This window comes from Aquarana catesbeiana, linkage group LG08, assembly GCF_042186555.1.
Source record: "Aquarana catesbeiana isolate 2022-GZ linkage group LG08, ASM4218655v1, whole genome shotgun sequence".
NCBI classification, from domain to species: Eukaryota; Metazoa; Chordata; class Amphibia; order Anura; family Ranidae; genus Aquarana; species Aquarana catesbeiana.
The window spans coordinates 164,184,764-164,202,361 of record NC_133331.1 but is presented as its reverse complement, the minus strand read 5'-3'; the positions used below and the strand labels follow the sequence as shown (position 1 = coordinate 164,202,361).

At 43.0% G+C, this 17,598-nt stretch overlaps 1 protein-coding gene across 1 annotated transcript in view; it reads left to right on the top strand.

Moving 5' to 3' along the window:
- The window catches only part of LOC141106149 (neurotrypsin-like), a 68,620-nt gene extending 51,380 nt beyond the window's left edge, over window positions 1–17,240 (top strand). The window contains exons 12-15 of the mRNA XM_073596671.1: window positions 1,546–1,624; window positions 3,517–3,639; window positions 8,275–8,552; window positions 13,620–17,240. Coding sequence (XP_073452772.1) covers window positions 1,546–1,624; window positions 3,517–3,639; window positions 8,275–8,552; window positions 13,620–13,930 — 791 coding nt within the window. The 3' untranslated portion in view covers window positions 13,931–17,240. The remainder of the gene's footprint in view (window positions 1–1,545; window positions 1,625–3,516; window positions 3,640–8,274; window positions 8,553–13,619) is intronic.
- Window positions 17,241–17,598: the final 358 nt, after the last annotated feature.

The window sequence follows — 17,598 nt, the reverse complement described above, 5'->3', positions numbered from 1 at the left end:
GACAACTTGCCACAAATTTGTGGCAGTGTTGAATTGTAAGTATGTTAACTTACTGCACATTTTCACTGGCAAGTTGAACACTTGCAGAGCACTTGAATTACAAGTTCTAGTTGACACTTTTCTAATTTTAGCAAATTTGCATGGCAAGTCTATGCAAGAGCAAAGTTGCAGTGGTGAGTCTACAGTAAGAGCTCTGCAAGTCTATAGCATAAAAATTCAGCCACAGTGACCCCTGTGGTGGGATGACTATTGCACAACATAACTGAACCAGAACTTGCAGCAGACTTGCAGAATGTTTGCAAAGAAAGTTTATCTGGAGTCATGCAATGCAGACTTTCTGCAATTGTGCAACAAACTTGTGAAGCCTAGCAAGTCTAGCAATAGGTTAGCAAGTCATTTTCAAACTTGCAGCACAATTGCTTGCTATCTGGGTAGGAATTCTTGATCTATAATGCATATTAGCTGACTGGCCCTGAGGTGAGGGAGGATAAGAGAGCATTCTACCTCATGCCCTGTGGACAGCGAAGTCTCATTTAGCTTTGAGAAGGTAGGGGGAAGAAGGAGGGAGAAGCAGGGGAGTGCCTTTCCACACTAGACTATGGGGCTGCGTGTTTATTGATGCAAACAATGTAGGAAGACACAACTCTAGTACCTGCATCAGTGGTGGCCCATAATGCGGGGCACCGGACGCATTGATTCCAATGGGTTTTTTTTTTTTTAAGCACGTGATTAGAGCCATAGGTGACTGACCAACCGACCCACCAGGGGGAGGGGGCTGTGTGTTCATTGTTTGCCGCCCCCCCCCAAAAAAGGATATACCACCAGCTGCCACAGACCTGCATTAAATGTGACTCTATAGTACACTGCAAGAGAACCTGGAACCTGGAGTAGCGGTCATGGCACCAGCTTCTACTTTATTTTAAACAGTGAAGTCCTAATAACATAACTCATCAAAATGTAACATTATCTGAAAAAATGTGTACAAGTTCTACCTAGACAGAGTTGGAATATTTTACTTTGTATTAACATGCTGTGTGGGTTCATTAAACAAAATATATATATTTTTATATATATATATATATATATATATACATGTGTATATATATATATATATATACATATATATATATATATATATATATATATATATATATACATACATATATATATATATATATATATATATACATATATATATATATATATATATATACATACATATATATATATATATATATATATATATATATATATATACATATATATATATATATATATACATATATATATATATATATATATATATATATATATATATATATATATATATATATATAATTTTCCTCGATATAGCACAATTGTAATTTTTTTTTTTTAATTTTTGATATCACAAACATTATCATTCTCACATCACAGATCAGTTGTGTATGGTAGTAAAACTGGACTGTTGCATGCCTTAGAATCATAAAAATGTTACATTCTAGGTAGAAAAAAAATAGGAAAGTAATGAGGAGTGATTTATTCAAATTTCTTTTTATCACTTAGATGCAGAATCTGCCCTGTGTGGTATTAGTCTGGTGACTCGACGAAAGAAGAGAATTGTTGGTGGAACCAAATCAGTCAGGTATGTATGAATAGTAATGTACCTGATTATATTATTTGTTAAAGGATAAGGAAATACCATTCTCTCACTCCTCTTGACATCCCTGTCTACTGCCAAAGCGACTGTGTATAAAATCAGTACATGTTAATGTTAAATCACTTCTGCCTAGAACACAATTCGTTCAGGATTAGCACCAAACATGGTAAAATGTGAGGAGACAGTAAGATGCTGGCAAAATGAAAATGTGCCAACGGAGTATCATTTTAATTGAAAACATAACACTTCTCAACATGTTTGTATTACAGGATAATAAATAAAGGATTCTTTTATTGCCCAGCTTTAGCTATAGCTTTGGACATTGCACAGTTGTTTTCAGTTGTCTTGACATGCTGTGTACTGTATGTCTTCTCTCCTTTTATGGACTGGATTCTAGCAGCTCAGAAGCAAAAAAGTCAAGTATACCAATAGACTTCAACAGTTTCCTTTGCCAATATTTACAAAAACCTCTGCCAAGTATAAGCTTATAATTAAGTTTCTGGTGCATAATCAGTCCTATATATAAAATGGCAGGCTGTCTCCAATGTTACTCCCGCTATTGAGAATCACTATCTTGCCTTTTGCCCAGCACAGAGTAGGTGAAGGCAGGCTGCCCTTTCTCTGGTAGCCATATATTACTGTTCTTTGCATATGTCAGTGGCCACCGAAAGTGGTTAAAGATGGAGGTGATGGCATAGCTGTTGACTTTTGACATAGTAAAGTCAACATGTGCATACTGTTAACACTCTTATGCCCCGTACACACGGTCGGATTTTCCGATGGAAAATGTACGATCGGAGTGTGTTGTCGGAAATTCCGACCGTGTGTGGGCTCCATCGGACATTTTCCATCGGATTTTCCGACACACAAAGTTGGAGAGCAGGAGATAAAATTTTCCGACAACAAAATCCGTTGTCAGAAATTCCGATCGTGTGTACACAAATCCGACGGACAAAGTGCCACGCATGCTCAGAATAAATAAAGAGATGAAAGCTATTGGCCACTGTCCCGTTTATAGTCCCGACGTACGTGTTTTACGTCACCGCGTTTAGAACGATTGGATTTTCCGACAACTTTGTGTGACCGTGTGTATGCAAGACAAGTTTGAGCCAACATCCGTCGGAAAAAATCCTAGGATTTTGTTGCCGGAATGTCCGAACAAAGTCCGACCGTGTGTACGGGGCATTACTGTTGTGAGTTGCCACTTTGTTGTTTAATAAAGCCAGTAATTTTATGCTACACTTAGAAGGCGCTGCCTCTCTTCTCATCTGTAAGAAACGTAAAACATACGGTATTTGGATGCTTTTAATTTTCCAAAAACACCCAGTTGACAGTTTTTAGGATGTAGTATATTGGGTAAACCTAGCACCATGGAAATAAAGGAATCAACTTCTGACCAGAATGTTTGGACTATTGCACAGGACCAAAAGCAATGCATGAGGTCAGCAGAGTCCCCACAGCCCCTAAAATAATCAGATGTTGGCGTACGCCCATTTTATACAGCTTAACAGGTGTCAGATGACTATGATGAAATATTTTCAACTGGATTATTCTATACCTAGAAGAGATCAGAGTTTTTGTAGGCACTACTGAACTCAGACCAGTCAGAATCAGTAAGTTGTATATCTAGAGAGAACCAGCAGGCTTGGGCAGTAGCGAATCTGGGGTTAGAGTCTGCCATCAGAGTGGAGTAATATTGTAAGATCAACTTAAGGGAATCATTTTAGCATTAATATTCGCCTCCATTAATGTTTTAGTGGGTTAGGTGCGTTGGTATAGCGCACCCCTGCTGTTATTTCTATATTACTATTAATATAAGTTACAATAAAAAGGGCAGTAGAGTCATTTAAACTTTGTGTTGTGATTTCTTCCTATAGGGGGGTTTGGCCATGGCAAGCTTCTCTTAGACTTAAAGGATTTCACACAGAAACTCGTTTACTATGTGGAGCAACACTGATCAGCAGTTGCTGGGCCTTAACAGCTGCTCACTGCTTTAAAAGGTTAGTAGAAAGCAGGAGACCCACAGACACAACACAAAATATACCTTCAACCTGGGCACTCCAGCTGTGGTGAAACTACAAATCTCATCATGCCTCTGCCTCTAGGAGTCATGCCTGTGATTGTCAGGGTCTTACGATGTCTCATGGGACTTGTACTTTCAAAACAGCTGGAGGAGCCGAGGTTGCCTACCCCTGATCTAATACAAAGGCAAAGTACTTCTGATACAAAAAACATCTGATGTTTCTCGGTTTTGAGAACAGCCTGCATTTGTTTCACACAGTTCAAAAGCTAAAGGATACCCTGCCTAATGGGAACTTTATGAGTGGCCCATATTGGAATGTTAAACAACAGGATTGCCAGTTATCTGAAATAACTTCTAAATTACTTGACATATCCTCTAGCACTCAACCACAGGAAAACCACAAGTGCCTGCCGAGAAACCACCAATAGATTTTTGGTTTTGTTCCCTTTGTTCTTCAAGGTTCCCCATCTATGAATAGTTTTAGAATTGGCCACCAAACACACCTGTCCAGCCTCATTTAGGTCTGTTGATATTGGAAAATTTAATACTTACCTTTCCGTAATTTTCCTTTCCTGGTGCCTACCCATAGCAGCATACCAATGGTTGGTTGCTCCGCCCCCTATCAACCCACAGGACCACTTTAACTCTATAAAAAAGAGTTGTTCCCCTCAGCCAGTATTCTTGTAACTAGACCTCAGAACATTAAGGATTATTGAAGGGAGGGTGTATGCTGCCATGGGGAGGCACCAGGAAAGAAAAATTACGGAAAGGTAAGTATTCAATTTTCCGTTTTCCTGGTGCCTCCATGGCAGCATACCAATGGTAAATAACTCGCTTACAGGGAGGGTACTGCAATAAGAAATGTATTGAAAACTACAGTACAGATAACTGCAAGACCTTTCCCCAAACTCTCGGAAAGTAAGAACCGCTGGGTCTACACTATAGTGAGACATGAAAGGGTTGAAGGACGACCAACTACTGGCCGCTCGGCAAATTGTCTCAGGGGAGATTCACGCCAAGGCTGCCCAGGAGGAGGCTATTCCACGCGTTGACCGCATCTGGAACTGGAAGATCACTATCCTGATATGCTCTTTGGATTAACCTCATGATCCAGCTCGCCAAGGTCGTCTTGGACACTGCCATTCCCTATTTAACACCCTTTGGGATGATAAATAGCCATTGATCTTTGTTGCACTGTTGTGTCAAATTTAAATAGTGCTTTAGGGACCTCGCTATATCCAACTTGTGCAGCCTTGAGGAGGCTGGGTTCTCCCCGAATGTTGGAAGAACCCATTCCTGGTTAAGATGGTAAACTGAAGGCACTTTAGGAATTAATTGATGAATAGGCTGCAAAACCACCCTGTCTGGGAAAAAGGTGATGTAGGGTTCCTGTGATCCTAGTGTTTGGATCTCCAACACTCTGTGACCCGAAGTGATGGCGATCAGGAAGACCGCCTTCAAGGAAATATCCTCTAAGGTGCATTCTTCTGTGGGAGGAAAAGGAGGATTTGAAAGGACATTAAGTACAATAGTTAAGTCCCACTTGGTGTATAGCATTTTCCTGGGAGGTCGCAATCTTAGGACTGTCTTCAAAAAGCGTTCTACAAGAGGATTTAGTGCCCACCGTGTCTCTGTTAAAGCTGAAAGGGCTGAGACCTGAACCTTAAGTGTGTTCATACCTAAGTCCAAGTCACGCTGTAAAAAGAGAAGTATATTCTGGACTCTGGGATTCAGGGGATCGAAATGGTTAGTCTCTGCTAGTTCTGTAAACTTTCTCCAAACTCTATAATAGGTGACATTAGTAGATGATTTTTTTGCCTGTAGTAGTGTTTGGATAACACTATGAGAGCATCCTAACTCGCCCAACCTCTTCAGCTCAACTTCCAGGCCCTCAAATCTAGAATCTCCGGGTGCGGGTGACAGAAATTGTCCTGAGACAGAAGGTTGTCCATGCGTGGAAGGGGAAGCAGTTTACACAGGGCCATACTGACTAGGAGCGTGAACCACTGCCTTTTGGGCCAATATGGGATCACTGCCAAAACTGTGACTTTCTCTGTTGTTGGACGTTGGAGAAACCTCAGTATCAGAGTGGTTGGAGGAAATGCATATCCCCTCTGAAAGTTCCATGGCTGGACTAGGGCATCCACCCCTGCTGACCTCAGAGACGGGAATCTCGAAAAGAATAGAGGCATCTTCTCATTGAGCGGGGAGGCAAAGCGGTCTATTTGGCGAGTGCCCTATTGCTGGCATATCTAGAGAAAGACCCTCGGATTCAGAGATCATTCGTTGTTGTCGCTGAATGATCTTGAAAGACGATCGCCATCCATGCTGCCCTTAGCTCTAAGGTGTTTAACACTACTCCTGCTGAATCGAATATCCATCTCCCTTGTACCAACTGGTCTTGATAGTGTGCTCCCCACCCTAACTGACTTGCGCCTGACGTCAGAAAAGTCCACGAGATGGGTCCAAGGGAACAGTGAACCAGAAGGTTGGATGACCTTGTCCACCACCAGAGTCTTGCGGGTGTAACCAATATCCTCTGATCCAGGTGATTCTTCCTCCACTGTGACAGAAAGCCCAGCTGGAACCCCCCTAGATGCCACCTGGCCCATTTCACCATGGGATTCATGAAGAGAGGGACCCTAGTTGGCTCAGACAGTCTGATGCTGACATGGAATGGCTCGCCAGTGCTCTTTTTACTTTCCCTATCAATATAGGAATCTTTTCTGATGGGAGTGAAACTGCTTTCTGTGGAGTGTTGAAGAATGCTCCCACATACTGTATATAGTATATCTTGTTGCAGATCTGACTATAGTGTCTATAATGGGTATCTAGATCACAAGATACCCATTCTAGACAAGCAGATACTTCCCTTGTTCGATAAAACACCCTCAGCTTACTGATTGGGCAGTGATGGAGCAGAAATACACTGATAAGCAAGTTCAGTGTGTTAGACTGACAGCATTGTGAACTGTAGCACTGTCGCACTGTCTAATTGGCTCTATCCTGGCACATTCTTTCCAAAAATCAGGCGTGCATTGCAGGGGATTACAGGAAGCTGGTATAAGGACAAATTTAAAGTTGAACTCCAGGAATCTTAAAAGTTTTCCACTGGGCCTCCCCCATGCTCCAGTGGCCTAAGGTCAAGATGTCATCAAGATCGATGCAGGGCACCAGGGTATAGTCTACTACTCTCCCCTAGACTAAGGTGTTCGTTTATGAAGCAGTGAAATCTATTCACTGCTTCATTCTCCGGCATTCACAGAGGAGATCTTTCTCCTCTGTATGCCAGTTTATGAAGCAGAGTAGATCGCTTCACCTTTGGAGGAGTGAAGTGATCTACAAACGCTTCCAACAGTGGAGAATGGCCCCTGAGACTGGAATCTCGTGAGACTTTACGAGATTACAGTACCAGAAATTCACCGAAACACTGAGATGTCAGTTTATTAAGCAGTGTTAAATTATCAATGCTCGGTACACTGACAGATGGCGTGGTTAATGTTAATAAAATAACGAGTCTCCCTACATTATATATATATATGTATACACACACACACATTATATATACATGTATATACACACAATTATATATATATATATATATATATATATATATATATATATATATATATATATATATATATACACATAAATATGATAGGGGGACAACATAGTTAAAGTGTTGGGGAGTCTGAACGAGGTAGAAGGAAGTTAAAAATCTTCCACCTTCCCCCTCAGATCCCCCGGGATTCCCTCTTCACTCCCGGATTCTCCACTTCCGAGCTGGTGAATCTGGGAGGGTGAATTCTGACACAGATCGCCAGGGAAGCGCTGAGATTGCAGCTTAATAAACTGGCCGTTTCTGTGTCAGTCAATGAGGATTTTCGGTGTGTGGAGATCTTCTGCGGGAGAACATGTTCAAACACTTCTCCCCCGATTATCTCTGTTTCATAAACTGTTTATGGGCTGTAATCAGGGGCGATCCTGGGGATCACCGCTGTTCACTGCTTCACAAACAGACACCTAAACCAGCAGTTAACCTTTGCTGTGAAGGCTCAAATTTAGCAGATTTCCCAGAGTTGGGCATTGAGTACTAATACTAATCGCATATAATGATATCTAATGAATATTTAACTGCATCTTTTGATGTTTTATGTCTATCTGGAGTTCATTTTAAATCAATTAAAATGTAACAATTTTATTTAAAGAACAGCATAAGGCAGAAAACTGGATACATTTGTAAATATGCTCTATTAACACACATTTTAAGAGACACTGTTACTCTACCCATTCAGGACTATCTGTCAATATCTTCTGATAGCCCACCCCAGCAAGATATACTGACTAAAAGGCAATCTCTAGGTCTGAACACGGTCATGTAATTGGAAGAAATGACATCATCCACCCAAGTAAGCTCTGATACCCTCCGAAACCAGAGCTTACTCAAGGTGGACTCCTGCATCACGAAAGTGGGCAGGAGGTGACTTGATGTACAGGAGCGATCATAGAACACTTTCTGACTTTCTGACTAGCTATGTTCATCAGGCACACAGTCAATGAAGGTATGTGTGTATTCTGTTATGGGTTTATGATTTCTTTGTTAATCCCTCAGGTTTGGAGAGAAGCCACACCGATATTCTCTCAGAGTAGGAGATTACCATACTGGTGTCGAGGATGACTTTGAAAGAGAACTTCCTGTACAGAGGATTGCTGTACACAAGAAATATCATTCTGGCAGCAATGACAATGATATTGCATTGGTGAGAGTGCAGGGAAAGGAACACCAGTGTCTGGCCTTCAGTGAACATGTGCTGCCCATCTGTCTGCCTGAGAGGAAGGAGAAGGCAGCTTATCAGAAGACATGCTTCATCTCTGGATGGGGGGACACAGGTAAATAGGTCTTAATGTCAAAGCAGAACTTAAATTAAGCAACTGAACACACAGTTGGAATACATATATGTAAACTGATTTACCTGCCATTATATTTTTAGTCTCAAGCCTAGTACACACGATCAGAAAATCGTACAAAAAATACTGCTTCACACACCTCTTACACACTGCATGGTCAGCAGGGTGACAACATTATTTCCTTCTGAAGCTTTCTGTAACACCTGTCTGCTTACTAAAATAGGATTGCAATCAGACCAGGACAGATCACTTTAATGCTACATACACACAACCAGTTTTGCCGTCGGAATAAACTCCGAAGGTTTCTCAGACGGAATTCCATTCAAGCGGTCTTGCCTACACACAGTCAAACCAAAGTCTGACCAAAGTCCGACCGTCCAGAACGCGGTGACGTACAACACGTACGACGGGACTAGAAAAAGGAAGTGCAATAGCCAGTAGCCAATAGCTTCCGTCTCATACTTGCTTCAGAGCATGCGTCGTTTTTGGTCCGTCGGAACAGCATACAGATGAGCAGTTTTCCCGATAGGAATTGGTTCAGTCGGAAATATTTAGAACATGTTCCATTTCTAGGTCCGTCAGAATTTTTGAAAAAAAAAGTCCGATGAGGCCTACACACGATCGGAATAGATGATGAAAAGCTTTCGTCTGACTTTTTCTGTCGGACATTCCGCTCGTGTGTACGTGGCTTTACAGTGATCTATTGCTTCAGGGGGAGACAAGACAAAGATGCTTCAGCTATACTGTAGTATCCAGATTCACAGGAAGTGCTGTGATGTCACATCACTGGCTCTCTTAACACAATGCAGAAGCAATGATCCGCATTGTGCCCACAGCTACAGAGCACTCTTTTGGTGTGGTCTGTAGCAGAATCAGCCTGGATCCCAGCTGTCACTTGGCAGCTGACAGTTCCAGCATTAGGCCGGCCATACACCGAAAATTTCTCTTGTGTACTACAGGTTGCAGGTAGGGTTGCCACCTTTTCGTCAAGCCAAACCCAAACTCTTTAGTGTCGCACTGCAATTTTTTTTAGTATACACTACAGGATTGTAAAAGACCTGGGGCATTGTTGGGTGCCCCAAGGAGAGTAGTAATGTGGCACACTATGCTACTGCTCTCTTAAACTAACCCATTTAATTGAATATAGTGAGGAAGCGATATATAACACCTCCTTACTGCCTGTCAAATGCCTTCTAAAGAGCAATCCAAATTTGGATTGCTCTTCAGAGGGCACCACAAGTGTAAATGAGCCCTAAGTCTGTTCAGCCATTCCAGTATTTTCTGTCAATTCAGCAGGGAACTGGGGACAGGGACAGGAACAGGACTATTAATATTTACTTCAAGACACTGCTGAGTAACCTCATGGTCTCCAACAATTACAAAAAAAAACTTCTCTGGGCCCCATCTGCTTAGCTGGGGGCTGGGGGAAGGAACCGGACTATTTAAGCTACTTTCACATCGGTGATTAGGGCTGGTGCGACTTGAAGCAACAGTTCCTGCTGCGGCTTTCAGCAGCTAGGTGTGGCTGCTGGCCCTCTTTACCATAATGGCAAGTGGCCGGTGGCCACAGCTGTTGGCAACTCTCTGCATAGCCAGTGATTAATTGCAGTGATCGCTGCTGGAAGAACACAAAGTGCGTCGGGCAGCAATAACCACAGGTAATCACTGGCCATGCAGAGAGCCACTAATAGCTGTGGCTGCTGGCGAACTGTCATTATAGTGAAGAGAGCCTGTGGCCGCAAATACCCGCTAATGGCCGCAACAGGAATCTCTGATACCTGCCACTACTATTCACGACAGCCCTAATCGCCAACGTGAATGTAGCCTTGATATTTATGGGGCACCAGCTGTTAGTGCTTTGCCTTCCTTGTACAGTTTATTTGCTAATGTACAGCACATTACTGAAGGAGAACATCAAAAATAGGACAGGAAGGAAAAGAAGCTGGAGTTGTGCTTTAAAGTGAACCTGACATTCCTTAAAAGTTTCTATTCTATTTTCTATTCTATGGTAACAAAGGATGCTGAAGTTGTTCAGGCATCTTAGCAGGACTAGTTAATGATTATTGGGCAGTAGTGGAGTAACCCTTATACAGCGGTTCCGACAAATAAATCAGAATCCCGACCTAAACTTCTATATCAATCCGCTGGCGTATGTAAAAAAAAAGCAGAAGGCAGTGGTCAATGGCCCATACACAGTCACAGGCAGCCCCTGTGCACATCAGTCTTGTCCATCCTGCCTTCTTGCCCCAGGTTCACATCCTCACAGATGCAGAAAGGCAACCCCTGAGTTTTTTGTCTATCGTTAACCCCCCCCCCCCCTTTATGGGAGGTGGGGAATCATTGAGATCTTGATGGCAGGGTCAGGAGCCAATGCATGCTTCCCTCCTTCCTCCAGGCTCCTAAGGTTACAAAGGATGCTAACATTGTTCAGGCAGCTTACCAGGAGTAGTTGGCAGCAGCGGAGTAATCTTTATGCAGCGGTCCTGATGTCCACTTCTATATCAATCTGCCTGGGCATGTAATTGCCAGGAACCGCAGCACAAGGATTACTCCACCTGTGTCTGAAAATCATCAGATAGTCCCGGCGGAGTAATCCTTGTGCTGCGGTTCCTGGCAATTACATGCCCCGGTGGATTGATATAGACAGGGGGCTGGGACTTTATTTAATTGTCGGGAGCCGCTGCACAACAATTACTCCGCTGCAGCGCGATGAACATTAACTAGTTCCATTCCTTCCTCAGCGGCACCCTGCTGCTGCCCAATAAGCACTTGTTCTGTTCCTTCCCCCGACCCCCAGCTGCCACAGTCTTGTCTGAATCATGTGTCTGGGTTTCAAGCAGACTGAAACCCGGACAAATGATTCAAAACCCAGACTGTCCGGGTGAATCCCGGACAGGTGGCAACCCTAGTTGCAGGAAAGAAATTTATTCTATTCCCCCATTAATAAAGACAGTGTTGATGTGGGACTCCCTCCTGCTGGGCCATTGTCTTCTTCCGGTGGGGGGGGGGGGGGGGGTAAGCTGTCCACGCTGGGAGAAGACAATGATTATTGTTAGCAGCTATAGCAGCCACTAGTGAAAAACGCAAGAGAATCCGGCAGGCTGGTTGTACCCAAGTTGATCGATCAGTCAACTTGGTACATTCAGCCTGCCCATTAATGGTTCAAATATCAACCGGTGCCTGCTGAACCAGCTGAGACTCGAACCGTGCATGGCCGTTCTTAAACCCCATTGGCACCTACAGGAGCTGCTGATTTCTGATGCTGTTTGAAATGGTGTAAAGAAAATAAGCCTATGCAAAAAAAAAAAAAAAACTAATTTTATTAAAGCGTTTGTTAACCCGAAAAAAAAAATGGATCCTGCTCCTTTAAAGCATTTCATACAGCACGGTGCTTGTGCTGTGTATTTTGGAAACCTGTAACACCTAAAAAACCTGGTTGATCCTGCCAGTTTCTCCCCTCCTCCCCTCTGTAAACTGAGCACGGTGTATCATGGCTGCTGAGCCTGACACCGTAGTCAGAATATGTGCATCCGTCATCCACAGCCTGCTGTCTATGTCTGTGCCTCCTCTGTCCCTAACCCCCCCCCCCCCCATGTCACCTAGTGACACTGCCGCCAGATCCCCCTGCTGCTGCAGGAATAACAAATGTACCTGTATACTATCCGTTCTGTCTCTTAATGCAGTGCCCTTCTGCCTCTGCGTTTTATTAAAAAAATCCGTCCCGTATTTCACGGTGGCTCCCGGCAATCAGATGACCGGCCGTGTCTCCTCTGCCCTCTCCTCCTCGCGTCCTGCTGACGTCAGCGGCCCCTCCTGCTGCTTCTGTCAGACGGGACAGAGAGGAGACATGGCCGGTTACATGAGCGCCGGGAGCCGCCGTGAAATACGGTAAAGGTGGAATTTTTAGAATAAAACTCAGAGACAGAGGGGCACTGCATTAAGAGACAGAACGGATTGTGTGAACTTGTGAAAGTGGGTTAACAACCACTTTAAAGGGTAAACAGATATTGCAGTTTTTGGTTCATGCTAGTGAGTCCTTCCATTTGATACCATTTGATTTAGTTTATGACACCCTACAGACACAATCGATGAGATCTCTGCACTTACATTTCTTGATCTGAATACCTACTGTAGCCTCTATGTTATGTTCTGTAGAATACAGCGGGAGTAGTTGCAACACAAAAAGATTAGATGGGAGCACCCAAAATCTTCCAGAAGGATAGTCTGGACAATCAGGAATTTTGGCAGGGAGTATCCAAAAAATAAATAAACCCAGGACTGACTCAACCTTTAAAGTGGATGTAAACCCAAAATGTTTTTTTTTTTATATATATATCATACTGTAGAGTATAAGATTTCTTATCATTTGAGCCCAGTCTTGCTACACAGAGTTAATCCATCTCTGAGCAATCCTCTTTTATTGCTCAGTGAGATAAATCTTGACAAACTGAGAAAAACTTTGTCAAATCCCCCCCTTGCTGTGAGTGACAGGTGATTTACATCTCGTGCACTAGCCTAAGACATGCATTATTTTTTAATTCCCACCCACTCCTTTCTTCAGCAGCTCTGCAAGGATTGGCTGTTCTACACCTCAGCATGATTTGGCATGCTGAAGTCATGTGGTTACTTTCCTGTCTTTTCACTGGATGTTAGAGATCATAGCAGAAGTTCAGTGTAAGAAATACACAGGAGAAAAATGCATATTGACAAGGGGAGTGTAGAGGTGGGCAGGGAGTCTACTGACATCACAACTCCACCCACCGAGCTCCAGACAACAGACCCACCCACAGAATCTGCAGTTTTTCGGGTCTCATAACAGACAGAGGGGAGACATTTGACAGGTAAAGATACATGCAGGAGGCATGTATATCCTTATAGATAACCCCTATGGCAGTAGTTTAGAAAGGATGACATTGGGTTTACATCCACTTTAATTCTAGATAAACTTTCACATTCGCATTTCATTTTGCATTTCACAAATGTTGCCTAAATAATTTTCTTGTTTTATATCTTTTCAGCCTAACCAGATTTGTCATTTTCTTACCACAGGAACATCCTACTCCAAGACCCTTCTTCAAGGTGCCATTCCAATACTTCCCAAGGAGTCCTGTGTTTTACGCTACAAGGGAAAATTTACAAATCGTATGATCTGTGCTGGAGATCTATCCGAAGACAATCGAGTAGACAGCTGCCAGGGGGACAGTGGAGGTCCACTCATGTGCCAAAACTCAAATGGTCATTGGGTCATTGTAGGGATAACATCCTGGGGTTATGGGTGTGGACGAAAGGGCTATCCTGGAGTGTACACGAAGGTAAGCAGGTTCACTCCCTGGATCAGAAGGGTTACAAAACTGAAATGAATAAAGGACAATTTTTATTTATTGTGATCAGTGCAATCCATGTTAGATACTCAGAAATTCATCATGAGTCTCATCATAGAGCAATACTTGTCCGCAACATGCCTTAAATTTCATTTGTGGGTCTTTACTATGTAAAAAGACAAAGCTGTGAAATGTCTTCCATGTTGTGCCTATGTTGTAAGAATGTATGACTTCTCTTCTTGCTTTATGATTGAACAAATTAGTACGTGAACTGTTCAGTAAACAGACAAAGAAACGCTATTCCAGGGTCTTTCAGGTCAATGGGCATTTCATGTGCCATAAAAGTCAGGCGGTACCAGAGCATTGTCTTTAGCAGTTTGATGTACTAGGTGGGAAACTTTTTTTTAAAAAGTTATAAATGTGAACAAACCTAAGACTTTACCTCTGCCCTAACATTTAGCTATGCTTAAAGTAATTGTAAAGGGAAAAAATTGTTTTTAAAGTAACAAACATGTCATATTTACCTGCTATGCGCAATGGTTTTGCACAAAGCAGCCTCGATCCTCATCTTCTAAAGGTGCCACACTGGCACTCTTGGCTCCTCCCCCCTGCTTAGTTTCTCAATAGGCCGCTTTCTATGGGGGGAACTCATGTTGGGTCTGTCCTGAGACGCACTGTGTGTGTCCATTTACACACATACAGCGGCTTGGCCACACCCCCTCCTTATTGGCCCCTGCCTCTGAACCAGTGAGGAGAGAGCAGTCATGCAGCTCTCAGGCACAGCGCTGGATTGAGATCAGACTCAGGTAAGCATAAGGGGGCCTGGGAGGGGCCTTTGGAGTTCCTTTCAAAATGTTTCTTTTTACCTTAATGCACTGAATGAAAAAAAACCTTCTGCCTTTAGAATCACTTTAACCCAAACATGTTACAAGCTCTACAACTATCTAGGATTTTCACATGGCTTTCTGAATCATAAAAAGCAAACAAGCTATCGCATGTCTGTACATACTATATGTACATCTGTCAAGTTTACCCTTTATATGTTAAAAATGGATATGGCTCCCAATTAGTGTCCTTAACAAAAAAAGTTAACTCCACTTGCCCAGGCAGTATTTATTACAATCCTGAACAGGGCATTAGTACATGAACATAAATGTATACATATTTTTTATTTTACAGATTAGGAATGTGGTCCAATTACTGTGTTCAAAATACTTTAGATTGGTTTTTGTTTTCTCTCATTATGAATTTATATGTTTTACTCACGCCCTTGCCCCAAGATCACCTTTAGCCCAAGTTGAAATACTGAGCCATTATCCTAAGATTAAAGTTTGTCTCAGTACTACCTTCTGATAAACAATGTTGCTTGCCACTGGTACAGAGTTTGTGTAACATTTGAACAAGACTGTGTAAAATTTTTGCATTGTAATTTAAAGTGTTACTAAACCCAGGACTCTGCATTCACTATATCTGGTCTCTCACAGTACACAGAACATGGAAATGCAATTATTGTAGATATAAACTGCTAAATACTGTCACGTACCTGGTTGGTGAGCCTGACGTGCAGAGGAAGGCCTCTTGTACAGCTCCGGCTTGAGGGCCACTGGTGGTGAGACAGTAACCGCTAGAGCATGGTGAGGTAAAAGGGCCTATGACCAGCCCAGTGGTCTGCGCTGGTAGTAGCCAATGATTCATATAAGGGAAACCAGGAGCAGGTGACAACAGTCAGATGAGGCAGTGGGCAGATGTAACAGCAGGGCGGCTGGATGCAGGCAGACTGGTTCAGGGCTTGCCTGGTGATAGACTGTGGATCCACAGCAGGAGGCAGGAGCCTGAAGATGACGAGCTGGACTGAAGGAGCTGTAGCAGGCTGGAAGAGCTGGAAGCAGGGTCAGACCGGCCGAGTCAGTAACGGGCGGGCAGATCAGGCATAGATGGCAGACAGAAAAATAGTCAGGTCACAACTCACAAGCAATGTGAGTTGCAACTCCAGAAGGATCAAACAGGAGCAGCAGGCAGAAGCAGAATTCAGGGTCAAGCCAGGGGTCAGGGCAGGTAGCAGACAGGAATAGTTGGGAACAAGCTGGGGCAAGATTAAAGGTCAAACACAGGAATCAGGAACCGTAGACCAAACAGCAATTAGCCAGTGCAGAAGCTCTGTTTAAATAGGTTGTTTGGCACCAACATTGTGGTGACAGGCGCGCGTTCACAAATGCGTGTTCAGGTTCACAAATGCATATGCGCACGTCTGTGCACAACTGCTTGGCCCATTCTTGGCCAGCGCATATGCGTGCGCCTAGAAACTGCATTTGCACTGTGCCGAAGCCTCTCCTGACAAATACCTTTTCTCAGCAGTATATAGCAGTCTTGTGACTTCTATCAGTGTAGGCTGAGCACTGGTTAAAGCTTGTAGGAGGAGTTTTTATTTTCCTCTGACCTAAGAGGCTGCAGGACCCCTGACCCTCTGTCTGAACAGTGCTGATTGGCCCTGTGGCGAACACATGCACCCTCCCAAAAAAAAAAAAAAAAAAACCTCTCTTGAAATACACACTAAACTGAGCATGTGCAGAGTGCACCCAAGGCTCTGTACTATCAGGAGATGGATTGGAGACTGTGGAATAAAGAGAGGATCAAAAAAGACAGGATCAAATAGCTTTTTTACACAATGTGCAGGATTACCCCCTTAGGTTCCACAGTGAGTATAATAAGCATGCTTTACTGCATAAGCAGACTGATTTTACTGTTGTGGGTTTAGTAACACCTTAAACCTGAACTGCACTACAAGGGTCAATTGTTTGTTTAGTCTCGGGGTGAATGAATAAAGATGTATCACTTACCTTACTCTTGGCTCTGGAAGGCTTCCTCAATCTATATGACCGGTCCCTTGCAGCGCCCCCTCTAAGCAGCTTTGGGCCATGGTTGTATGCTCACCTCCTCATGTACAAATTCAAGTTAATAGCCCTGAACTGCGCGTGATAAAACAGAGGGTTCACCCAATGTCTGGAGCTTGCTGTCAGCTCTAGAGCCTTTCGGAGCCAGGAATAGGGTAAATAATGCACCTTATCCATGGACTCCTAAACTAAAGGAGCATTTAACCTCTCCAATGCAGGGAAAGGCTTATTGCAAGCATAGAGTTTGTCTCATTCCAGGAGTTCAGCTTTAAGCTTTGACAAAGGTTATTCATTTTTGTATTTCTCTTTCAAGTACTTAAAGATGGGACGTGAATCAATAGACCACCCGGATAAAGCATAAGTTGTTGCCAACATTCCTAATAGATAGACACAAACAAAAGTACCCCCGGTACTAATGGGACTTCAAAGGCAACTAGTAAAGACACAGAGTAGTATAAAATGTCAAAATTTAATGATACAAAGATAAAAGGTGTATACATCCAATAGAAGCACATATAAACAAAAAACAGGTCACTATGCTGACTGTTGTTGCATTTGTGGTCTTGTCTTCCATGTACCCAACGTGTTTTGAGACAGCGTAGGCCCCTTCATCAGGGGCGTATGTGCATATAAGATCACAAAAGATATTACATTCTAAAAGAGAGCATTACCATTGATCAGAACATATGACAGAGAAAGAAATGTTATACATTGGGAGTAGTGAGAACAGATATAAACATACCAACAGAATGATCAGCAGCGAATCAATAAAAAGCAGATTATTGCTGTGCCGGAATTGAGAGAGTCCCACAGGCT